Genomic DNA, 26,490 nt, shown 5'->3' with positions numbered 1-26,490 from the left:
GAATGTTGAGAACCCCACAGAAGACTGTGGGACTTCTCAGACTACAAACAATAGGTACAATAGCATCTTATCCCAATTTCAGGATTCAGTAGTCACAAATGTTCATAGCGTTCCCTTAAGTTCCCTGCTAAAGCATTCTACTAGCCTGTCTGTCTGTGGTTGGTAAACAGAGGTTCTTACTAATCATATATTAAGGGGGGAACATACCTCCTGGATTAGCTGGGACATGAATGCATTCCCCATATCAATTAATATCATATACAGGATCTCTGTTCTGGAAAATACTTTAAATACCTCATTAGCTATGGCCTGTGGCATTGCCAAGTGCAAGGGCACAACTTCCAGGTATCAAGTGGCATAGTCCAAAATTACTAAGATAAACCCACAGCTCCTGGAATTTGGATCTCTGTGTCACAACCAGCCCTACCTCAATCCATTTGAATAGAGCATCCAGTAGCAGGAGAGGGACTAATGGAGACTTGTGACAGGCCCATAATTACCCAGATTGTCCCATTTACCCTTTTTAAATATTGGCACAAAATTAGATTTCTTCCAGTACTCTGGAACTTCCCCAGTGTTCCAAGACTCAATGAAATCAACATTAACAGTCCAGAAAGCTCCTCAGCCAGCTCTTGGAAAACACTTGGATGAAAGTTATCTGGACCTGCTGATTTTAAAATGTCTTTTTTAGTCACTGCTGTTTAACATCTTTAGGTTTTGTTGGAATGGAAAGTATTTCATCATAACATAATCAACATGATATGGCTGCATCACCTGGGTTTATCCCAAATACAGAACAGAAATATTTTTGAATACATCTGTCTTTTGTGCATTTTGATTGAGAATTGTACCATTTCAATCTATTAATGGACCAATACCAGTGTTAGAATTCCTAATATATTTAAATTCATTATTATCCTTAACTTTACTGGCCACTGATTTCTTCTTGTGTCCTTTTACTTCCCTTATCAATTTTCTACAATCCTTAGCTTTTGATTTTATATTTATTACTATCAGCTTTCCCTTTCTTACATTTGTTATATATATTTATAGCTGTTTTCACCTCCCATCTAAGCCAGGTTGGGTTTTTTTAAATCAGTGTGGGATTTTGGCTTTTGGGCATCTACTAAAATGTTCCTAAACAGTTACTATTATCATTCACATTCTTCTGTTTAAAATTCTTTCTCCCAGCTCATTTGGCTCGTAATTCTTTTCACCTTTGAGAAACTGACTGTTTTAAAGCACCAAGTATATATACTACTGTTTTGCACTTTATTCTGTGTGCACACAACAAATGTAATCACATCATTATTATTGTATCTCATGTGCACTAGGAACATTAACCAAATTCTCTGTTGACTAATACATGCTGGTTAGCATAATATCATATTAATATGTATTATTCACACACTCATATATATATATATATATATATATATATATATATATATATATATATAAAATATTATATTAGTATGTATTAAGCACCAATAACATTAAGCACAAATATTGTAACAGTAATATAGCCTAAACTGGCCTATACCATTACACAGACCTTTGACATAAATCATGTTCACTGATGCTATGTATCCCGTAACACCTTGCATTTTTTGAAGTAAACATTTGGCATATACAGATAGGAAACTTGTCAAAAATCAAGGTATGTTCATTCTATGACTTAACACAAATGAAGTAAGTATCTTCATGGACCAGTACCTGTAATGCTAGTATCCCAAACAAAGATAAGGAAGATTAGGGAACTGGGACAAACTGATGGGCTGGATTTTAATGATGTGTAAAGAGATGTGTAATTTGTTTCATCTCATAAATGATACCATCTGAAGTGTGTAACTTTGAGAGCCCACCTTCTATGTAAGGTGAATGTAACATCGCTGTGTGAGACGGCTTCCCAGAGACCGGTATCACATTGAACTTTTTTCCTGCACTATATTATTAAACCTGACTGACATTGATTATTTGGTCTCTTGAATATATTTCATAACAAACCAAAATGTGGTCAAGCATCTGACTATACAATTTATCAACAAACCATTGTTTGAATAAACAATGGACAGCTTACGGATTATGTCCTTTTGTCCCATGTTTCAATGCATTTTCTCCTGAGCTGCTTGCTCTTTCTCCAGCTCTACTCGACATCCTGGTCATGACCCCTCATGGACATCCACTTTGCAATGTCCACAAAAAGACCTTGATTCTGGTGGCTGGACCCAAGAGTTTCATGAACCGATGCTTCTCCCCAGATGGTGATAAGATCCAGGGTCTCATCACTGCTCCAGGCGGATGCATGAGGCATGTTGAGTGGCTTTTGGGATGCAATTGTGGTTGTATTGCAAGAACGATGAACTGGGATCCAAAAGCAAATGGGAAAATCTGGCTCTGTGTCAGCTTTTAAAGGGGCGAGGGTGTCATCCTGGGAGTATGTGGAGGGCACACAGGTAAATGGACAGTTCGGTAATAGTCCAACTGCAAAGCACCATAGGATAGCCGGAAGCAGTTCTGGGGCAGCCATTGCCCGATGACCCCCGGCAGCCCCCTCACGGCCCCTGGCAGCTGGTACCACTGGCCTCGGCCCCCCGCCCCCAGCAGCGGCCCTCCCCCAGCATTGCCCCGCCCCACAAAATTTAGTCAGGGGTATTTATAGTATAAGTTCTGGACAGATCACGGACCCTGAATTTTTTGTTTATTACCCGTGACTTGTCCATGGCTTTTACTAAAAATACCCCTGACTAAATTGTAGCCTTAGTTATCGCACAGTGATGGGATGCATTGTGTGTACACAAATGTTTTCAAACTGTATTAACTTGATTTGATGTGGTTTAAAATCCCAGTTTAGTCAAGCCCTAACTACCACTAGCTTTTAGTCCCGTGATTTGTTCCTTATTAGCTGTCTAGATGAGATCTAATAGAGAATTCCCTTGTGTTGGATCCAGTACTTTTTGAGTTAGGAACTTGTATATAATTTTTAGAAATTAAAGTGGGCCATTCCTTCCTTGTATCATTCTCATTGATAAAATTAAAACAAAATTATAGATATCTTATCTTTGCTAAATGAAAAAGGACATTTAAAGGTGAATTGCAAAGGGTTTGAGAAACATATAGTCCTACATTGTGGTAGCTATATATTTTATTTCAAAATGCAACTAGCATGATATTGTAACTAAATGTGGGATAAATACTAACATGGATAAAAAAAATTGGCAATTTGAATTATGGAGATTTTTTTTAAAGTAGTGAATCAAGTTTTAAATGTTTCCTTGAAACATAGGCAACACAATCATCAATAAAAGGGATAGCCTAGGACGGTGCTGAGGCATACAGGAAAAGGACAAGGAATTCACAGGATGCAGGGCAAAGGAAGCACAGATTATCTATATTCTGTAAAGCAAACAAATACAGTCAATTCTAAATAAACAAACCTTTACCAATTCAGTACATATTGAAATTAACTAAAAACAGTATGGAAACTTTCCATACTTTCTCTTTGAAAGAATTAGTTTCTCCCTGGCTGAGTAGATGTCACTTCTTTCCTATTAGCAGGGAAATGGGAGCCTCTGTAGAGTTAGAGCAAAATCATTCAAATATTGAAACTTCCAAGGCAATATTTATGTTCAAATTGTATTGACATGTCTAACAAAAATAATGCTTGTGCTTAGTGACGTTACATAGTTCTGGTGGGATTTTCAAAAGTGCTGAGAGTTCGCCTAATTTTGCTACCACCAAAGTCAATGGTAAAACTCCCTTTGTCTTCAGTGAGAGCAATGGAAAATCCCACCCTATATATTTATTAGTTGACAGCAGTCTAGCTTTCAGGTGGTCCTGGCTCTCAGTGCTGGCACCGATGATACTCACTAGCCTTTGATCATTTTCTTGGGTAAAATCTATGAAACAGAGTTGGTGACCTCCTGCACTTTTGTACACCGGGTTCTCCCTCAACTGCTCTGCACTCAACTCCCTACCATTGTCCACAATAGAACTTTCTGAAGTCAGCTTCCCAAACACCATTCCTCCCTTTTAATAGAGGCCATCCTGTTGTCTGCTATCTTGCTGGTTAAGCCATGCCTGAGATGTATCAAATGTATACAGTGTTACAGTTGAAATCAATAAGACAAATTGGTGCCCTTTTTGTGACCTCTGATGGAAAGGCCAAATATCAAAGTTCAAATAGGGCATTTTTCCCTATTGTCAGCAGCCCATAATGAATGAGAATTGTGATTATTATACCAAATTTTAATATTGTATCAGTGCAAACACTTGGTCACAGCAGCTTCACCATTCCCTGAATCCTACCTGTTCCAGGGGGGTTGCGATCTCCAGGATGAGGGCAGCTTAAAATAGCTGTAGCTTTTATCAACGTCATCAGCCTATGACACCATCCAGCACAAGGGCCTACTGCCGAAGCTACCCAACCTGCTTCAGTGTGACCTGCCATTTTGTGTCATTAGGTCAATGCTTTTGAACAGAATGTTCTGTGTCCATCTAGAAAGTCAGGTTAGCAAAAAGCAGAGTCTGCACAATGGCCTCCCACAGGGATCAGTACTAGTAACATCTCTTTTTAATTTATACATAAGTCATGTACCTGAAATGACATGCCACAAGTTCATCTACGCTGACGACCTGGCATGAACGACACAGGCTACAACACTCATGGAAGTAGAAGACACCCTAAATGTTGATCTGAAGAGGATGGAAAACTACTTTCTGTAGTGATGACTCAAACCCAATCCATCAAACACATAGAATCATAGCAGCATAGATTTTAAGGTCAGAAGGGACCATTATGATCATCTAGTCTGACCTCCTGCACAATGCAGGCCACAGAATCTCACCCACCCACTCCTGTATCAAACCTGTGTCTGAGCCACTGAAGTCCTCAAATCATGGTTTAAAGACTTCAAGGTGCAGAGAACCTTCCAGCAAGTGACCCATGCCCCATGCTGCAGAGGAAGGCGAAACCCTCCCAGGGCTTCAGCCAATCTGCCCTGGAGGAAAATTTCTTCCCGACCCCAAATATGGTGAACAGCTAAACCCTGAGCATGTGGGCAAGACTCATCAGCCAGACATCCAGGAAAGAATTCTCTGTAGTAACTCAGATCCCACCCCATCCCACATCCCATCACAAGCCATTGCGCATATTTACCGCTAGTAGTCAAAGACTAATTAATTGTCAAAATTAGGCTATCCCATTATACCATCCCCTCCATAAATTTATCAAGCTTAGTCTTGAAGCCAAATATGTCTTTTGCCCCCACTACTCCACTTGGAAGGCTGTTCCAGAACTTCACTCCTCTGATGGTCAGAAACCTTCATCTAATTTCAAGTCTAAACTTCCTGATAGCCAGTTTATATCCATTTGTTCTTGTGTCCACACTAGTACTGAGCTTAAATAATTCCTCTCCCTCCCTGGTATTTATTCCTCTGATATATCTATAAAGAGCAATCATATCTCCCCTCAGCCTTCTTTTGGTTAGGCTAAACAAGCTAAGCTCTTTGAGTCTCCTGTCATATGACAGGTTTTCCATTCCTCGGATCATCCTAGTAGCCCTTCTTTGTACCTGTTCCAGTTTGAATTCATCCTTCTTAAACATGGGAGACCAGAACTGCACACAGTATTCCAGATGAGGTCTCAGCAGTACCTTGTATAACGGTACTAACACCTCCTTATCTCTACTGGAAATACCTTGCCTGATGCATCCCAAAAAAGCTTTAGCTTTTTTCACAGCCATATCACTTTGGCAGCTCATAGTCATCCTGTAATCAACCAGTACTCCCAGGTCCTTCTCCTCCTCTATTACTTCCAACTGATGCTTCCCCAGCTTATAACAATAGTTCTTGTTATTAATCCCTAAATGTATGACCTTGCACTTTTCACTATTAAATTTCATCCTATTACTATTATTCCAGTTTATAAGGTCATCCAGATCTTCCTGTATGATATCCCGGTCCTTCTCTGTATTGGCAATACCTCCCAGCTTTGTGTCATCCTCAAACTTTATTAGCACATCCCCACTTTTTGTGCCAAGGTCAGTAATAAAAAGATTAAATAAGATTGGTCCTAAAACCGATCCCTGAGGAACTCCACTAGTAACCTCCCTCCAGCCTGACAATTCACCTTTCAGTATGACCTGTTGTAGTCTCCCCTTTAACCAGTTCCTTATTCACCTTTCAATTTTCATATTGATCCCCATCTTTTCCAATGTAGCTAATAATTCCCCACGTGGAACCGTATCAAATGCCTTACTGAAATCGAGGTAAATTAGATCCACTGCATTTCCTTTGTCTAAAAAATCTGTTACCTTCTCAAAGAAGATCAGGTTGGTTTGGCACGATCTACCTTTTGTAAAACCATGTTGTATTTTGTCCCAATTAATATTGACCTCAATGTCCTTGACCACTTTTTCCTTCAAAATTTTTTCCAAGACCTTGCATACTACAGATGTCAAACTGACAGGCCTGTAGTTGCCCGGATCACTTTTTTCCCCTTTAAAGATAGGAACTATGTTAGCAATTCTCCAGTCATATGGTACAACCCCCGAGTTTACAGATTCATTTAAAATTCTTGCTAATGTGCTTGCAATTTCATGTGCCAGTTCCTTTAATATTCTTGGATGGAGATTATCCGGGTCCCCTGATTTCATCCCATTAAGCTGTTCAAGTTTGGCTTCTACCTTCTACCTCCATATCCTCATTCCTATTTGTCATCCTACCATTATCCCTAAGGCCCTCATTAGCCTCATTAAAGACTGAGGCAAAGTATTTGTTTAGATATTGGGCCATGCCTAGATTATCCTTAACCTCTACTCCATCCTCAGTGTTTAGCGGTCCCACTTCTTTCTTTGTTTTCTTCTTATTTATATGGCTATCGAACCTTGTACTATTGGTTTTAATTCCCTTTGCAATTTTGTCAGCTTTCCATCTGAGCAGTTCTGAAGCTAAGAAGATGCAGAATGTAAACTTTTGTAGCAAGGCAATCACCCATGATCCTAACCTCTGCTACCTAGGAGTCATCCTTGATTGCATAAACAACATCTGAAGCAGGTGAGCCATAAAATAAAGAGTTGCATCAATATCATCCAAAAGCTAGCAGGCTCTAGCTGGGCTCAAAGGCTACAAATGGCAACGCTGGCTTTAGTTTATTCCATGGCTGAGTACAGCACACCTATCTGGGGAAGAAGTTTGTACACTGTCCCTTGATATTTAATTAATTGCAGCTTTGAGACTTGTGACTGGTACCCTGAAGTCCACTGTCTTGGCTTCCAGTCCTTGCAAACATCCTTCCTCCAACATCCTTGCTAACCAAAACCTCCCACGCCAAGAGAAACTTGTTAATCTGCCTTATACTCACCTTACGTTCCACTGACCTTTCTGGGCAGCTGGACAGGGTGTTCTGTCACCCAACTTCAACCCAGAAAACACTTACTGGATGCCTTATAGATTATCCCACCATCAGCTGCCTGGTTTCTTGCTCTGCCAAAGACAGCAGATGACCATAACTGTATTAGGATATTACATGGAAGATTCATGCATCTAATGCACAAATGGAGAATCAAGGATTCACCACAGTGTGAATATGGAGACCTCCAAACTATTGAACATCTTATGAACAAGTACCCCATCTTTTCATTTTCATGAGCATAGCAAAGCTGACTGCTGCATCCTCCTGAAGCCCACAAATGGATTTCAAACCTTTCTATGAACTTGTAAATGTCACTACTTCCATACGAAAGAAGAAGGATGTTGTATCTAATGAGAACCTGGAAATTAGTTGTTTCAGTCAGAATACTATCTGTACTATATACATTGGAGTTTAACTATTTGACAATTGCTTAATGTACCAGGCAAATGGGGCAAAAACATAGCTCCAATTCTGTCCAAGACACCTCAACAAATCTCAAGGAAACAAGGATTAGTTCCATCTCTGGTAGTGCCCCATACCAGTTATGAACAGCCAGAACAATGTTCATAGAAAAACTGACAAGCTGGTTTCTCACTTGAGCTACTGTTTTCACTATCATGAGGCATAGTACTTGTTTATGTACAAATAATGTACAAACTCCTGTTTCTCTGAATACAGGAGGAATCAAAGACAGGAGATAGTTTCTTAGCTTGCAACTTCTAGCCCCCTTCAGCCAACACATGGCCCAATAAGCTCTGTCTCTAGGCTTTCCTCAGGGCCATGTTACCTGTGCTTGTTCAGGCTGCGTCTGGTCCTTCTATCCTATTCTCAGTTCTTATACTGCACTCATCACCATAGTATCTGACCACCTTCCTTGCTGCCTTGCCTCTCAGCATCTCTGGTCTTTCTACTGTCTCTCTCACAGACACATGAACCTTCACAAAACAATAGCTAGCGAAATCCCTCCTGAGATGGGGCTTTGTTTTTGGCAGTGACATGCCTGTGTTTGGGCTGGAGGATGCTATTGTCTCACCACCTGGTTCCACAAAGGAGCTTAATGGCATCTTACAACTCTCTTAAATGAAGTGTGGTGGTTACACGCTGTGAAGTGGTCAGATAGGGCATAGCAGTCTCCATTCTTTCCTGGTGCCCCCAATTGACAGTCATTCCGGCCCTGCAGTAGTCTGCCCTTTCCATGATTCAGCCCTACAACCAGGCCACACATTGATGTGCACTCCTTTCACATTATACAAGGAGGCCAGTAATGGGGTAGCCCTCTGGGATAGGTGAGGGGCTCTGAGCCTCCCTATGGTCAGGGGTCTTGGGATCTTGACCCTTCTGTTTTTAGGGCTTTCTCTCATCTACATTCCCCATATCATGGGTTGACTTATGCCTTTAGCAACCCTAGGAGTACATAGGGGGACCAGGGCTCACCCTCTCCACTGGGTTCCAATCTAGGGCAGAGTGGTAAGCAGCCAAGTTTTGCACTCCAGAGTGCTATCCTGCTGCCTCCCTGGATCATTTCCTACCAGTCCCCTCTTTTCACAATAGATAAAGTTAAGCCTTTAAATAACTGAAATCAAAGATAAACAGTCAGTCCTTCCAAGCGTCACCAGTCTCTTCTCTGTGGGTTTGGCGAAGTCACTATAGCCAGGTCTCAAGCAGCAGGAGCTCCTGTAGTGCTCCTTCCCAGAGCTCAGAGTGTAGCTCAGTACGTGTACACTGTCTGTCAGCTACTCAACTGTTCCGCTTTCCTTTTAAGCTCCTTCTTTCTCCCATACATGCTTTGCAGGTGTGGCAGGATGTGGCCAGGGTCCAAAGTAACTATTTAACTGCTTCCTTTCTAGTTTGGGGTTTCTCTGTCTCTCTTTCTTTTTCTGTCTCTCTCACACATGCAGGTTTCAAAGCAGTTTAATCCAACTCATACCTGTACCAGCACTGAATGGTGCTCAGTTGGCACCTCCCCCACAAGAAGAGAATCCCTCCACCTGTTGTGTTTAAAAGAATTATGTTATTTTGAACTAGGAAGAAGGGAATGCACCAGGCCAGCATGGCACAACTGGCCTCAAGTTATCGTGGTTTTTTTAAAAATGTAAATGACCAAGCTCCAGATTAGTAGTAACATAAGCCTCATGCCTCACAATGCATTCAAGGTATGTACCAATAATCTATTATTGCACACCAGAAAGTGCCCAGTTAAGGTCTCCCCATATATCCCCGAAAGGAATTTTAGTGTTACAAAAACAGGAAATGCATGGTTAAGGTGATGCTTCACACACAATATAGCAACATCCAGGTCTTGGCTAATATGCTCAAGTGTGCCAATCAGTTTAGTGGGTAATCAAGCAAATTAATTGAACAATGATGTTATAAATATGCAGATTAAAATCTGTAAATCACCTTTGTGCAAAAAGAAAGTTAAAATCTTGCAATTCTTCTAAAATGATAAAACTTTCTGACATTTTTAATGTACTTTGACAGTTATTCCTGAATATAGGCTAACACATAAATTCTTAAGAAAAACAGCCAATGTAATATGATGACTATCAAAAGGTAATGAGCACAGAGTGTAATAATAAATTAAAATACCAAAAAAATTAAGTTCTGTTGGTATTTTAATTTTTTAAAAATTCAGTGACAATAACAAATTCATGGCTAGAAGATGCAAAGGTATATCTCAAAGCACTGAAAAGTGAAATGTTGCACCTGTGATAAGCATGTCTATCGAAAGTCACAAAATGGTGGGTAGTCCAAGCAAGATGGTCTACTCAGAAGATTGTAGTGGTGAAGGATAAAGAGGATAATTGGAGCAGAGACTCTGTCATTGCTTTATGAAGTACTAACGCTTTCACAAGGAGAGTAGTTTGAAAAGGACTCTGTGATGAGTCAAGGAAATTAGATGGTGAAGTGACAAGCCTGCCCCAGCCTCTTTACAAGTCAATTAACATTGATAACCTCTTTCCACTCATTCAGTAACCTGAACTAGTCTTAAAATATTGTAAAATTATAAAAAATAACTAGTTAAGTATATCCCACAGATATTGTATTCATAATTATTGTTTCATACATTCAGCATAATTGCATAAATATATCATATATGTAAATAAAATTACTCTGTCATCTGTAGAGCTGAACAAATAAGTATTGTGAATTATTTATTTACATAATTGTAACTCTTTTCCTTATCTTGGATATTCCATAATCTTATAGTTTTCTAAAATGTATTTTGCATTTGATCTTTTGCTCAATAATTCCTACAAATAATTCTTGTGGTCCACAGATTGTGTGTGAGCAGTTCATTATGAGTACAGTATTCAAAATTTCAGCTGTTTTGATTAGTTATTAGTTGGACATAGTCACATGGTTTGTTCCTGTTCCCAGACTGGATTAATTTAACTCTGAGAATCAGGAAGGATCCTTGCGTTTATGAATTCAAGATTCACTGTTGGTGAACATTTTCTGATATTGGCTTAAAATTAATTGTTTCCATGATCATCCCTGTAGTGTGAGGATATAAACACAAAGAAGAGCCATGCTTTAAGCAGCAACCTGAGCGCTCCCTAACCAGGAAGTTCCTTCGTTGATTAAGCTCCCCACTGCAACACTCTTTGGCAGCGGCTTATTATCTCCTAGGCCAACAAGGCCTAGGCCTACGGCAGCAAATTTGCTGGTGCCCCCTCCCCAACTCCACCCCTTCCTCAAATCCCCGGCCCGCCTCCTCCCCCAGGCACACCGTGCTTCCCTCCTTCCATCTCCCTCCCAGGCTTGCCATGCGAAAGCGCTGGGAGGGAGAAGCGAGTAGCAGCACTCGGAGGAGGCGGAGCAGAGGTGAGCTGGGGCCTGCGGGTGTGGGAAGTAACCTGGGGAGGGGGCCGGGAATTGCTCCCCGCCCCAGCTCACCTCCGCTCCACCGCCGCCATCCCCCAAGCGCGCTGCAACTCCCCTTCTCCCCACTCCCTCCCACGCTCGCTGCGCAAAAGCACTGGGAGGGAGGAAGGGAGAAGCAAGTAGCGGCGTGATCGGAGGAGGCAGAGCAAAGGTGAGCTGGGGCTGGGGGGTGCGGGGAGTGACTCTTGGGGGCATGGGTGGCAGGGAACCGCTCCATGCCCCAGCTCACCTCCACTCCACCACTGCCATCCCCTGAACACGCCACAACTCCCCTTCTCCCCCCTCCCTCCCAGGCTTACCGCGGGGGAGGAGAGGTGAGCTGGCGGGGAGGGGGGGCGGCAATATTTTGAGGGCCTAGGGGTGCCAAATTTGTTAATTCGTCACTGCTCTTTGGTAACTGTAGTTGACCAGGAACTCCATAATCACTCTACAATTCCTGTTAGTAAACTAATCTTCAAGGATATTTGTGGACATCAAACCCAAAAGGGGAATGAACACATCTGGAGTAAATTTGTGTAAATATTAGGCCTGGTCTACACTGGGGGGGGGGAGGTCGAACTAAGGTACGCAAGTTCAGCTACGCGAATAGCGTAGCTGAACTCGAAGTACCTTAGTTCGAAGTACTTACCCGTCCTCATGGCGCGGGATCGACGTCCGCGGCTCCCCCGTCAACTCTGCCACCGCCGTTCGCGGTGGTGGAGTTCCGGAGTCGACGAGAGCGCGTTCGGAGTTCGATATATCACGTCTAGATGAGACGCGATATATCGAACTCCGAGAAGTCGATCGCTACCCATCGATCCGGGCGGGTAGTATGGACGTACCCTTAGAACAAATATTTTCATAATTTATTTGCAGTATTATGATGTTTAGATGTTGCTTGTGATTATTAGGACTGGGAGCACTGGCTGTTGGGAGTCTGAAAGGACAGGAAACAGGAAGGAGGGGAGAGGAGTTGAGGAGGCAGAGTGAGAGTTACAGAGGTGCAGCAGCAGCTTGGTAAAGACATTTCCACTTTAAAAATAAAGTCCTGTTGAAGTTTGTTAGTACCTTGCCTGGTTGATACAACAAGTATTCACCTAGCTCTAGTATATTACACATTATAAATAAAATTAGAGTTAAAAGAAGTCTTTCAATGTACAACTATTGATAATATCACAACTACAAAAAACAGTACAGGGAATACTGCAGAGGAGGTTCAGATGCCATGATTGTTTGAAGGATACAGACAAAATCTTGAACTCATATCTTGTCAGGCAAGTAACACAGAAATTGATTTTTTTCTTTTTAAAAAGTGTAATCATATAGTCATAATTCAGCACCTATAGGGCCAAAATTCAGCCTGGGTGCAATTACACTGGGAAGTAATTTGGCCTGTATGGATTATGGGCCAATCCTATCCTTCTCTTGAGTTAGTCTACCTAGAGTGAAAGTGGCCGCACTGCAAAATAACATTATCAGCATGTCTGAAAATCATGAGCTCCCATTAATAATCACTGAAAAGTATGAAATTTCACCACAGTGTTCAGCTATGCAGTCATTTGACTTCCATTAACATTGGAACAGCTAAAAACTGCTTTGCATCTCTGGTCATCCAAGGGTAAATCGTGCCCACCTGTCGGCAGGGAAGGGATAGGATTGGCCCATAACCAAATACAGGCCAAATTACCTTCAATGTGATTGCACCAAGGATGAACTCAAGTCTTGGCAGGTAAGTGAAGGAGGAAGTGCTTTTTAAATATATTTTAAATGTCCTTGTGATTTTTACCTTGGCATGTCCATTCTATTAGCTGTGTTGGGTTTTTTTTTCTCTTTTTCTTTGTAAAACCTTTGCAGTTCACCTTCAGCGTCTGCTGTCTGGCTGAAACTCTGTGCAGCAAGTCAAAAATATTCCCATAATAATTTGTAGGAACTCAAGATAGGCTGAAGTAGACCCTGGCTAGCAAAATGATGGCTTGATACTAGTTGCAATGAAGACTCATGAGTTTTTAAGAGTCTATTACCTAGCTTTTATATTTTGAATTAAAGTGCAATTAAACTGTTTCCCTTGCCTAGAAGTTTTTGAAGGTCTCTATCTGCTCCAGTAGGTGTCTCTGTTTAGTTGTAAAGTTTTTCCTCTACTGTAATGATCAAATCCACAAATTTCTGACTTCAACTATTCAGAATTTTATTTCACTCCAAACTAGATATTGCAGCCTGATTCACTCCTTGGGCTGTGACAGGCCATTAACCTTTCTCTCTAGTCCCTTTAAAAGATTTAGAATAGAGGCAGAACTTCATTCTGCATTTCTCAACTATCAACCTGTCAGCCAAGAGTGACAGTTCAGTGATCCTTTCTGCTTCTTTATTACAGTAAGGGGAGAGAAACGTAAATTAGTACTGGGTCATCAACTTCAAAGGAACTACTCTAGTGTACATCAGGATTTCTGGTCAGCTTTCTATATTAGCTGCTTGCACCAGTGACTCCGGTTAAACCACTGTTTAATAAAATTTGAACATACTTTACAACAGCTTAAAAATTCTCCTTTATGCCAATGTGTTCTGAATTCCCTGCGTTCTGCTCTACATCATGAGATTGGGCCTCTTTCTCAGAAGGCACAGAAGTGACAGCTTCTGCTGAGAGATCATGCATATTTGTAGAGGTCTGAAACAATGACAGGGATATCTCAAAACTGATTTGAATATTAATTTGAACATATATTTATTTTTATGTAATAAATGTTTAATTATCTAATGTATTCATACTGGGTCACTGCAGTTTTCAAGAGTATTTGGAATTAACTTATTTTGGGAGGAAAAAGGAATTGTCACAAAAGCCACAAAAAGCTATTTCTCCAAGATTTTTTCTCATATGCTCTGCTTCATTCCCAAAGAGAGCACTTCCTTCTCTTTAGCGTGTGACCAAGCTTTGCAAAGGTGTCTGATATTGGTCTCCACCTTAAAACTCTTTGGGCAAATATCATGGCCTTCAGTGGAGTGGCATTAGAGACTAATTTGGCACAGTAAACTTGTTATATAAATTCATACTAGCTCAGGTTGTAACACAATATTATTTATGGTACTTTTGTTGGTTTTATGTCATATCTAAATCCAGCTTTATATTCCGAAGAGTCAAATTCAGACCCACTGTAAGCAGGGCTAACTCCTTTTGTCCTATGATTGTAAAACAAATAATCAGAGGCAAGGAAACACAAAATGAAGCAGCTCTCTGTTCTGTATGGTTCCCAACCTCATATAGGGACAGGCTGTGAGCTGTCTTACACAGCCACACATGGGAATAAAGGGATATAAAGAACTTCCTTATTTCTTTGCTCCAGCTACATGAAATGCAGACAGCAGTGCGGGGGGAGAGGCTAACCTTTTGTACAAGATGAAGTCCACTGGTGTTCAGACAAATATTTAGTCCCCAGATCTCAATACATCTGTTTTTTAGATAGAGATGCAGCTTAACTGGTCTGTGCTCAGAGACCATCACCACTCTCTAGCTTCAGAAAAGGGAAGATTTTTTTTCCCTCTCACTAGATGCAAAATTCTTCTCTGTGGCCTGCCTAGATTCACAAACCTACTTTAGCACCTAACTCCCTTTCAAATCAATGAGAGTTAAGCACCTAAGTTGCTGTGTGAATCTGGCCTTTAGATTCACAGGCAACCAGCAAACCATATAGGAAGAGCAAAAGATTTATGTCAAGATCCAGGGCACACTTAAAACCACTCCTGCTCCCACAGAAGGCAGTGGGAGTGTTGCCATTGATCTTAATGGGAGTAAGATCAAGTCCTTGGTTTATGATTATAGACCTACATATATATAACATAAACTAAAACTGAATGCAACTATTTTAATTTTCCTTTATTTTGTATCTTCAGTTTGTTGTGAAATGCACAGTAAATGATGAAGGGAGGGGAATAGCCTAACATGAAGACCCCATATGTATATATATTATATTAGCAGCACAGAGATAACTCTTAGCTCTGAGCGCTTTATACAAATAAAATAGGTGTTGCTTTGGTGGCAGCATAAAACATTTACTTCCCCCCCAGAATGAAAATACTGATTCCCTTGTTTTGGCTGCGGTTTTGGTCTTCCGAGAGAAGGATAATTAAGCACTTCAACAACTGATTAGTAGTGAAAACAAAAATAGCATGGATTTTAGATGAATGACATGGGAACAGATAATATGTAATAACTACTGGTTATTAATAACAACAACAATAATAATTAATAAGCATACAGCCCTAAGAAACAATGTGAAAGAACAGGTAGAGAACCTGTGATATGTGTTTCCTTGAACACTGGGATTAAGTGATTGCCATTAACTCTGTACACAGCAGCTGTTGGGTGGAGGCCCTAGGAACAGCTATGCAGAAAGAGAATGAATTCCTTTGCAGTGCAATTGTTTAGATTGATATTCTATTGTTTTAAAACTGTTTATAAAGAACTTTAATTGGCTTGATGAATTTTTGTAGAGGGTGATTGTTAGTGGCACTGATATGTGTTCCATTGATATTTAATTGTGTATAAACTACATTCATATAACAGAGAATAGCCTAAGGATGGGGGCCTTTTAACTCTTTATGAAATATGTGAGTAGCAAGTATATTTTTGACCAGGAGCAACATCTGTAAATTTAAAAAGAAACTGTCACACTGGAGTACATTTTAAAAGAAGGCACTTCCAAGGTGTAAATCCTGTTGCTTCTTCATTTGCAACATCTGTAAAATCCCCACTTGCTTTTTCATCCCTCCTGCTGAAATCCTCATCCGTTCTTTGGTTCTCTCTCCTCGAAACTCCTGTAACTTCTTCCTGCCTGGACTCCCCAGTTCTTTCCCCTCCATTCTAATCTCAATGCTACTGCCAAGAGCAGCTTTCAATCTTTCTGCCCTACCGACCTTCCTTCATTTCTCATTCCCCATTGCCATTCCTCAAATCTCTGCTCTGGGATACTCTCAGTCAGTATCAGATAAGCCTTCTCTGTATACCAGCTTGTAGGATCTGCACCACTACATCTCTGTTCCCGTCTGTTACTGGACACCCCAGCCCACTCCTTATGCTCTCTTTGAGTCTTTTGGGGTCTGATCCTGCTCCATAGAAATCAATGGGAGTTTTTACCATTAACTGAAATGGAAATAGGAGTAGAAGGCCCTTTATCTCCCTCACCCATTCCTGAATTTGTGCCTTCTTTTATGCCATGTCTTAGGGTTGAAAGAGCCACCTCGTTCACCTTTCCCAGTCTCCTTTCTTAAAAAGTTCTGGAGACCCATCTGTTCATGAAACATTCCTGATACAGAGATGAGCCCTGCTGTGCATCTGTTCTGTATTTTATTTTCCTCTCTTTACACCTGTGCTTTATTGTAAATTGTTTGGAGCCGGGAGCCCCCTTTGAATAGCACTGTGTTAGCAAATATCTTCAACAACAGCAAAGGGGAAACAGAAAATTACTGACTGCAAAATTGATGTAATGCAATGCAACAACTGTATACAAAAGCAGTGTAATGCAATGACCATATACAAAAGCAATACACACTCTCCCTCTTCTTGTTGTTGAAGATATATGTGCCTGAGTAAGAGACCATTCCTGCAAGGTGCTGAGCATCAAAGGGGGGAGGGGGAGAGGGGGGCCAGCCTCCTAACTCCTATTGGCTTCAATTTGGAGCTGAGGGTACTCAGCCCTTCCCAAGAAGAACTAGTGTCTTGCAAAATCGGGTTTTAGGATTCTTCCTCTCACAGCTCTTCTTTCAGCTGAACACTGTAATTAATTTATAATTCAATGTTGATTGTGCTGTATTACTGGGCACTGTGAAATGATTACAATGTAAGAAGTCCTGACTTTACTTAAGGATGATGAAGTAGGAGTGGCTGTAAAGAAGAAAGACCTATTTAGACAAGCATATATACTTAAAAATGAATCCACTTGGGGTTCGGTTTTCATTTCTGTTACTCACCCGTGCATCATGGTGCATTTTAAAAAATCTGCTCCTGTGCATCCAAAGCTAGGAATTGTAGTGGTTAGGTTTCAAGATTCATGCCATATTTTAAAAAAGGATGTGGTCTCGATTTAGAAAATGTGTCTGTGGCTTTTGTTCTTTTTTTATTTTTGTTTACAAGTAGGGCTCAGGCACTAGGGATTTGTCCTATTTTGTGGCTGCTGCATTGTTAATTAGTGGGGGTAATTTGTGTCTGCAACAAAGGCTTTTGATTTTTTTTTAAAACATGGTCTCTGCATGCAAAATGTGCCTGGTTATTACTGCTAGTTGGCAGGGCTGATTGCCTAGAATTAGTGCTGTTGCCTGATACACTAAGGCATGGCATGGCATGTCAGTTCCTTTCCACAGTTTCTGGAATGTGCTCTCAGGTCTAAGTATCCAGGAGGTGTTAGCAAACCCAGGACTGATTTTTACACCAGTTTCTGTTTACAGAATGGAGAGGGCTTCAGGTATCCTCCTAGGTACATCATTGATCCTACTAGCAACTAGATATCACCCTTCCATGAGACCAGGGCCAGCTCCAGGCACCAGCGCAGCAAACAGGTGCATGGGGTGGTCAACGGAAAGGGGCAGCACGTCTGGCTCTTTGGCGGCAATTCGGCGGCGGGTCCCTCAGTCCCTCTTGGAGGGAAGGATCTGCCGTCAAATTAGCGGTGGGGGTAGAGCTGCTGTCGAAGTGCTGCCAATCGCTTTTTTTTTTTTTTTTTTTTTTTGTCGCTTGGGGTGGCAAAAACGCTGGAGCTGGCCCTGCATGAGACAAGCTGCAGGAAAACATACCACCATGGCTTTTCTTTTCCTTATTTGTTACTTAGGTGCGGCATTTGAATGGGAAACCCTTAATGGGCTTGGAGGATTGTTTCCTGTACGATTCTGTGCTGAAAGGTGCAGAGGGCAGGGAAGAGGCACACCTCAGCCACCCATCTCTCCACATATCTCGTAGTGCTAGTCGAGAATTCTCTGCACCTTTTCATCATTTACACACTCTGAAAATCTCCTTGTCTCTTCCAGGCTCTGGAGCACTGAGTGCCACACTGCCTGGCCAGTGAGAGCCAGCGAGCTGATTGGTATAGTGTTAAAAGCCCACTACTGACACATTTTGCTATAAAACCTGTATTACGATGTAATACATTTTGCTATAAAACCTGTATTACGATGCAAAAATAAAGTCCACCAGTCAGAGGTTGTTTCTCGGGCCCCGAACTGGTACTGCACCATCTGCTGCTGCTCCGTGAATGCCACCAACAATTTTGAATTGGTTGTCGCTATGTCCCAAAGCAGTCTGTTCTGCACGGAATCATCATGCCCCAGGGGTGAAAGTAACTTAAAGGACTTACCCGTACGCTGGAGCCGGATCAGGGGGCGTGGCCTCAACTGGAAGGGGCGTGTCCTCACCAGAAGGGTTGGGGCCTTTAGAGCCCTGGGCCCTTTAAATTGAGATTTAAAGGGCCCTTGATTTAAAAGGCCCCAGGCTCTGACTGCAGTAGTGGCAGCTGGGAGCCCTGGGCCCTTTAAATCACTGCCAGAGCTACCAGCAGCAGAGGTGGCTGGGAGCCTGGGGACTCGGGGGCCATTTAAGGGGCCCGGGGTTCCGCTGTGATAGCAGTGGCTGGGAGCCCCTGGCCCTTTAAATCGCCGCCTGAGTCCTGCTGCCAGAGCCCCAGGGTAGCAGGGGAGGTTGGGGGCTCCAGCGGTGATTTAAAGGGCCAGGGGCTCCCAGCCACTGCTACCACAGCAGAACCCCGGGCCCTTTACATTGCCGAAGGAGCCCCGGGGGTCCCGGTTGCCGCCACTACCCCAGGGCTCCAGCAATGGGGCTCGGGCGGTGATTTAAACAGCTCGGGGCTCCCAGCCGCCACTACCACAGTGGGGCCCTGGGCTCTTTAAATCACCTCCGGAACCCCAGGGGTCCTGGCCACCTCTGCTACCCGGGGGCTCCGGCAGCGGGGCTCTGGCGGCAATTGAAAGGGCCTGAGGTTCCAGCCGCTGCTGATAGCCCCAGGCCCTTTAAATTGCTGCCTGGGGAAGATGGTCTGGTATGCCGTACCGGTTTTTGCCAGCTTATTTTCACCTCTGTCATGCCCCCACTTCTATTCTTGCAGCTCTGCAAATACAGCAGGATTGTGTACCCTGGGCTTGCAATGCTAATCATGACAGTAGTGCAGAGCCATGCAGACTCCATGCTTCTGTCAGAGATGGCAGACAGTGAGAAGGACCACACGGTTTTGTGAGATTTAGGAAAAAAGGTGCAAAAATTATGTATAATTTTACATATGGGATACGTATAAAATTAGGGGAGAGTGAACACTGCACTATGTGAAGTTGATCCCTGTGCGACCCATTTTAACCCCAACAATAATACAGTATGGTGGACGGTGGCGAGTTGCACAATGGGATACCTCTCCATGGTGCACCACACTCTGGATCGATACAAGCATTTCTGGCGAGTACGCTCAGCACCGACACAAGGAGTCTAGTAGGCATGTGCACATGACATACTAACTGTGTTGATTCTATGATGACATAACTTTAATTAACATAAGTTTGAAGTGTAGATATGGCCTTAGGTATATGAAATGTGTCGGAATGGTAACAGGAAAAGTATGAGAATAGGCCAAGATTCATACAGGTGTTTAGGCTCCTGCTTTTGTGGAACCAGGCCTACTGCACTCTAAAGGCTCAGGAACAAAGAGGCACATAAGAAGAGCCCAATATCATTTATTTCTTTTTTTTTTTTTAATTTCATGACTTGAGGGTGTATAACTCATGATTTTGGAATTCTTGTGGTTGTCAATCTTGAGATTGTAGATGTGTGTTCATTATGTTGTGAAGGCCAAAACAATAACTGAGTTCAAAAAAGAATTAGATATGTTCATGGAGGATAGGTCCATCAGTTGCTATTAGCCAAGATGATCAGGGATGCAACCATTGTTCTGGATGTTCCTAAACCTCTGACTGCCAGATGCTGGGAGTGGACAACAGGGGATGGATCACTTTAATATTGTTCTGTTCATTCCCTCTGAAGCACCTGGCACTGGCCAGTGTCGGAAGATGGGATACTGGGCTAGATGGATCAGAAGATTTTTGCCCTTGAGAAGGATGTAATATGAGATAGTACACTGCCCTTATTGAATATTTGAGAATCAAGTTCTACGCACAATCAATGACATGTGAAAAAGCACTAAGGGCTGGATTGAGAGGCAAAATAACAGTTGTAAAAGGCAATCCCCATTGGTGGATCAAATGCAAACGAAGTTTTGACACCAGGCTAGGAAATCAGTCAGACTGGAAGTCACATGAGCCAACAGAATAAACTTGTAGCATAAAACTAAGAAGAAAAAGTTAGAATTAAAAATTCCAAATTAAAAATCACAGTAAAAAACATAGCAAGTGCTATACTAGAAACACAATGTCATTGCTAAAAGTACTAGCAACTATTTACTTATAAATATTTGATGAGTGTTTGTTATTAAAATAAAATTAAATGGCACAATGACATGCATCTGCACAACGATAACAAAGGCAAATGATGAAGCGGAAAGAGTAATAAAAGTAACATTTTAAAAGGAGCAAAACAGTGTGTAAATGGATTACATTTAAAGAAGGGAATGCATCTCAGGGACTCACAGCAGCTGATAAAGCAAATTTGTGAACTGTTATGAGACTTTGTGTAGATGTATAATCTCATAAGGGATTCTTTTAAATACCCAGAATGTGTGACACATAGTTCTTGAGGGGGAATATGTAAAATATTTCGCTGGCTCAAGTCTCCTATAGCCCCTCAGCACGTTATAACAGATAGAGAGGAGCTGCCATGCCTAGGCAGTGGGATGCCTTTAAGAACCCAGTCCTGGGAAGCCCATGCTGAGAGGTAGTGTCCTGTGAGAGGGGAAATAAAAAAGCTCCTCTGCCCCCCACCCCTTTTTTTGCAAACACGGCGGGTGGCTCATCTCAGCACGGGGGTAACTGTTACCCCCTCCCTGTCCCCCTGGGCTTACCCCAGCTCCTACCCCCCATCCCTGATTTTGCCCCTCAGCTGCCTCTGCCTTCAGCGGCTTGACCCCCCCGGACAGTACATTTCCGCCCCCTGCTCAGACCCTGCCCATCCCCCCCTCCGATTTGCCACCTTTGAACCCCTCTACAGCAGCAGAATCTGATTCCAAGGGAGGGCAGAGTGAGGGCAGCGGCTTCAGCAGATCTTACTGAGCATGCCCAGTGTGTGAGCATGCGCAGTACACCCTAGGCGGCACATTCGGACGGGGCTGAGTTTCCGACGCTAGCCGGGTGGGCGTGGCTGAGCGGCCCCACCCCCTCGCGCTGCCCGGGGGCCGGGCTGCCTGCGCTCACTGCCCCAGCTCCGGCTGCTCCGCCAGCGCACACCCAGCACAAGGCGCCCGCGTCCCAGCCGCTCCGCTCAGGATGGTCATCCGCGTCTACATCGCCTCCTCCTCCGGCTCCACGGCGGTAAGGAGCAGCCCGCGCCTCGCCTCCGCCCCTCGCGGGGAGCCGTGTCCGGTGCCCCTCGCTGTCCCCGGAGGCGGAGGAGCCGGGGCGAAGTTGCAAATGTCCCTCCAGCAAAATCCCTCTTCGCTCCCCTCTGCAGGGGCGGCGAGTTGGGGCACTGCGGGCAGTTTGGGGACGTTTTCAGCTGGTGGTGTTAGTGCCTGTGGGTTGAGCCCGGATTGTACATCTGTCTGCAGGCGCGGGGAGGCGAGGAGAGGGTTACACATCTGGCTGGGGATGGGGGGGCTATTACACATCTGTACAGGGGTGTTGGAAAAGTGTGTGTGTGTAGGGGGGGCGATAGCCATTGAACCAAACTGTAAAGCCTGTATGTGATGGAAACAACTTCAAGCGGGGGGGCGGCGGCAGCACCCCCATCACCTATGCAGGCTGGGGGGAAGAGGAGAGGGTTACACATCTGGCTGGGGGAAGTGGAGAGGAGAGGATTACGTGTGTCTGCGGTCTGCGGAGGGAGGAGAGAGTTACACATCTGGCTGGGTGGAGGAGGAGAGGGTTCTATTTTGAGACTGGGGGCCAAATCATGAGAAGCCCACAGCATGTGTGTGCCCAACTTCTGCTGCAGAGGTGGCCCTGTATCTCTGTGATGCCTGAGTTCTTATCTCTCTGGTTGCTTGCTCTGGGGTTTTTCCTCTTCTAGAGAGATCCGAATACTTGCAGTCCAAATGCGTCAGTGAAAGAGGAAACATGGTTGCACAAGTGGCTTCCGTGTTTGTGTGTGTGTGTGTGTAAGAGAGAGAGAGATGAAGCTGTGGCTGAAAGTGCTCTGGATATTTTAATACATACTAACAGCTTAGGGTGACCAGACAGCAAGTGTGAAAAATGGGGATGAGGGTGGGGGGTAATAGGAGCCTATATAAGAAAAATACCCCAAAATCAGGACTGTCCCTATAAAATTGGGACAGCTGATCACCCTGTAACAGCTACTTAAAGCTGCTCATCTGGAAACATGATAAAGAGGGTGAAACCTGAATGGTGGCTATGATAAATGTGCAAATGTATGTTACCTTCCCTGAGAGGCAGAGTTGGGAAAGTTGAGGTCTTATATGGGTAAATATCTACTTCCCAGTTTCTCTCTCTACACTCCCAGTCATCCATCTGTGTTTGCTTCCTCACTGGACCTTTCCTCACAAGCCCCAGGCCAGTGGCAGCACATCTCCTGCTTTATACCTGAAAAAAGGTCATGGGTGACGGTTGATACCTTTGTTTTCTGAAAGTGCTGTTACTTCCTAAAACTAAATTCTTTGCATCTAAAAGATATGTATTTTTTGTTTTGTGTCTGGAGAGAGAATCTAAAAGGTTAGTGGATTTTTTACTTGTCCCTCAAAGAGATAAAATTATACACATTTAGCAATATTTCGCCCTTTTCTTCTCTCAACCTCCCTAGGAAATACAAATATCTGCTGCTTAGTCCAGCAGCAGTTTTGCATTGTTGAAATTCCTGTAATGTAATCATAGTGGAGCTTCTAAGTCCTTTTAAGCATTATAATAAACTCTGTATGAGACTTGAGGAGAGAGAGAGGGATCAGACAGTTGGATTGTGTTTTTATTCTGGCCATGAAATGGAATACTCCTTTCCCCTTTTCTGCCACATTCCAGGCTTATCCCTTAGGACAAGCCCAGTTATTTATAAGTGGGTAAACTATGCCTGCAGGCAGGTCCCCTTCTAAGCAGGAGTCACCTCACTCACAACTCTGGAGTATGGAATGCTTGATTAATAATTAAGGAAACATTTTCAGACCACCCCCACCCCAGGTCTTGTTCTAAATGGGAGGAGCAGCCTGTGCTTGAAGGTGTCCTGTGTTTACTGTTGCTGGTCACTGACAATAAAGCATTATTTCCTTTGTGATTTAGGAGTTTGCTACATGACTTTTAATCTGACTTTCCACCACTCACTCCCAAATACTCTTCTTAAAGAATTTCAGTGGAATAGCACATTTTCACAAGCAGCCTCCAGCTGCTGGAATGTTCAGGCAAACCACAATGTTTATTCCTAAAGCTAGAGACAGTCGATCCTATCACTGTTCTGTTTCAGTTACTTTATTTCTGCTATGCCAAGTGATTAATGATGATGCTGGAAATATGTCTGGCTGCTGTAGTGGTTTGAGTTTATTACTGTACTACTATGGAAACACTGAATTTTGAATCCTACACACTGAAACTTGTTCTATGATCAATCGCAAACAACAAAGTTTAAAAACAAATACACACAACTTTTTTGCTTAGGGATGGGTAGTTATTGGTTCAATTCTTCCTGAAGCTGGTAGTGACTAAAAGATATGGACACCTGACACTGTTTTGATTGTCTCTTTTAAAGATAGTCTGTCTCAGTCCAGATCATAATGGACTTCATAAAAATGATCAACATACTTAGGCCTGATCAACTCTTGGAAGGTTTAGCCAACTGGCAAAATGCTCCTAGTGTGGACGCAAGCGATTGGCTGGGGGGCTCTCTAGAGGAAGGTGAATGTAAATTTCTCCCTGCCCCCTGGTTATGGAAAAATCCAGCCTTTTGAAACTATGTCCTGAGGAGGGGACCATTGCCTTCTGATTACCTGTTCCAGGAGTCTGAAGATCAAAGGCCCAAGCAGTATAAAAGAAAGACTAGACTGTGCATGGATTTGCTTGTTTTGAAGGGCTAAGGCTGTTAGGAACTTGTAACCACAGAAAAACCTCTTTGTGGAGTTTGAAAGACTGACTGCTGGAGTTAGGGGGTATCTCTTGTAAACTTATTAGTGTGTGTAGGTTCTTTTATTGTTTGTAATATGTTTTCTCTGTAATGCTTTCTTTCACCTTAAGAATACGTGTATATAATTACCTCATAATTGCTGGCAGTTGTATTGTTCATAGCCTTCAAAGAGAAAGCAAAGAATACTAACAATGAAGAGTAAAACAAAAAGGAGTTGTGGTTATATCAAGAAGTCTTGGATACACCGAATGCACCTTAGCCCTGATTCAGGAAAGATCTTAAGTACGTGCTTAACTCCATCCCTGTTCAGGACCTCCACTTCAGATCATGCTTGGTCTCATGGACTTAAGTGGGACTTCAGTGCATGCTTAAGTGCTGTCCTGAATAGGGGTGTGTGTTTGAATTGTGTCTCGAGTGCTGAAACATTTAAAGGTCTGTCAGCATTACCATTAGAAACACAGTTTTTCATCATGGCTTTATGTGATTGTAAAAATTAACTAAGGCTGAAACTTGGTGGATACTTCTTGGTTTAGGAATGTTTTAAAAAAATGGCTTGGCAGCAAAATTTATACAGTTTACTTGACAACCTGGAGAACTTAAACAGCTTCTATTTTCATATGTAATAAATAAATTACAGGTAGAAGGAATGATGGGTTTAAACCACTAGAAAACTTAATGGAGGAAAAGTCGTGTTTTACTTCCACAAGAGTATTTTTAGGCAATACTTAAACATGAAACTTAAACACAGCAGTTTTCTACCAGGGATACTTTGAATGTGGCTCATTGCTGTGCTTAGAATCACAGTAGAAATGTTCACAGCAGCTAAGTTTTCCGGCAAGTTGTTTGAGCATGCTCTCCCATAGTGAGAAAAATTAGGAATGCAGAAAATAGAGCTGGAATTGATTACTCTTGATATCATAATTCAGAGGTCATTCTACAAGAAACACTCTACTCTGTAAGAAATGGGTATGATGGTGCTTTTAAAAGGCCATCAGAAGTATTTGGTTTAAATTGACTTCTTTTACTTAACGTGAAGTAGCTAGTCGCACTAATAAAATTGTGATGGTGATCCAAGTTAAAATGGTTCATAACTAACATACTGGCCTGAGAAGAACCAGGAAAGACACTAGTTCCCCAGAATATTTATAACGTGTATAACATTAAACATTTTCTTGACACCTATTAAACTTGTCTGAAATTCTAATCATCTGTGTGGAGCTGACTTTTCTGGGAGAATTCTAGCTGGAAGTTAGATTTTGTAGAACATATGGAGTCAAAAATGCTTTTTTGCTTTTTATCCTATTTTCAGCAGATTAAATTTTCCGGTAATCAATCAAACATAGTCTCTTTGCTTTTTGTCCCCCAGATTCACTAGTGCTGCTGTAATGTTGCAGATCTTACTTTCTTTTCTTTTGCAAACCCCACCCATTGCTTTGAGAAGCAGCAGAGGAGGAAAATGGGGTGGAGGTGGGGAGTGGGAGGAGCCATTGACTGTACTTACTGTATTTTAGGAATCAGCAATAGAAAATATCAAAGTTAATAATAATCTCTCCTCGTGGTTTCCATCCCAACAACAGCAGCTTCGTTCTGGAGCTGAGAGCAAAACTAAGGGGTGATGGATCAATTTTTTCACTAATACATGGAAGTTACTTCTATAATAGGAACTGATAGACCCCCCAAATAGACCCTCAGAACTTTTGGTGGCAGATAAGATCTTAAATCTCAGAAGAAATTGTTTTGATCTACCTAATCCAAAAGCAGATTGATCTTTAGAGCTTTTGTTCTACAGTTATAGTGTAGTACTAACCCTTAGGGCCCAGGATCCTGGCTTCAGTTATGGCCCTAAGGGGCAAGACAGCAGGTCTAGCTGTCCAGCTGAGGGTTTCTGCAATATGGTGCGATCCCTAGGTGGCATAGAATTAGCAGGCCCTATGCCAGGGGTGGGCAAACTAAGGCCTGCGGGCTGGATTTGGCCCATCAGGATCCGGGACTGCTACCCCCG

The 26,490-nt window shown here is 42.6% G+C and overlaps 1 protein-coding gene across 1 annotated transcript in view; it reads left to right on the top strand.

The window, feature by feature from the left end:
- Nucleotides 1–21,515: 21,515 nt before the first annotated feature.
- Nucleotides 21,516–26,490, top strand: part of SH3BGRL (SH3 domain binding glutamate rich protein like) — a 58,520-nt gene continuing 53,545 nt past the window's right edge. The window contains exon 1 of the mRNA XM_039488417.1: nt 21,516–21,742. Coding sequence (XP_039344351.1) covers nt 21,698–21,742 — 45 coding nt within the window. The 5' untranslated portion in view covers nt 21,516–21,697. The remainder of the gene's footprint in view (nt 21,743–26,490) is intronic.

Source organism: Mauremys reevesii, linkage group 9 (genome assembly GCF_016161935.1).
Source record: "Mauremys reevesii isolate NIE-2019 linkage group 9, ASM1616193v1, whole genome shotgun sequence".
Taxonomy (NCBI): Eukaryota; Metazoa; Chordata; order Testudines; family Geoemydidae; genus Mauremys; species Mauremys reevesii.
This window is presented reverse-complemented; position numbering and strand designations above follow the sequence as displayed.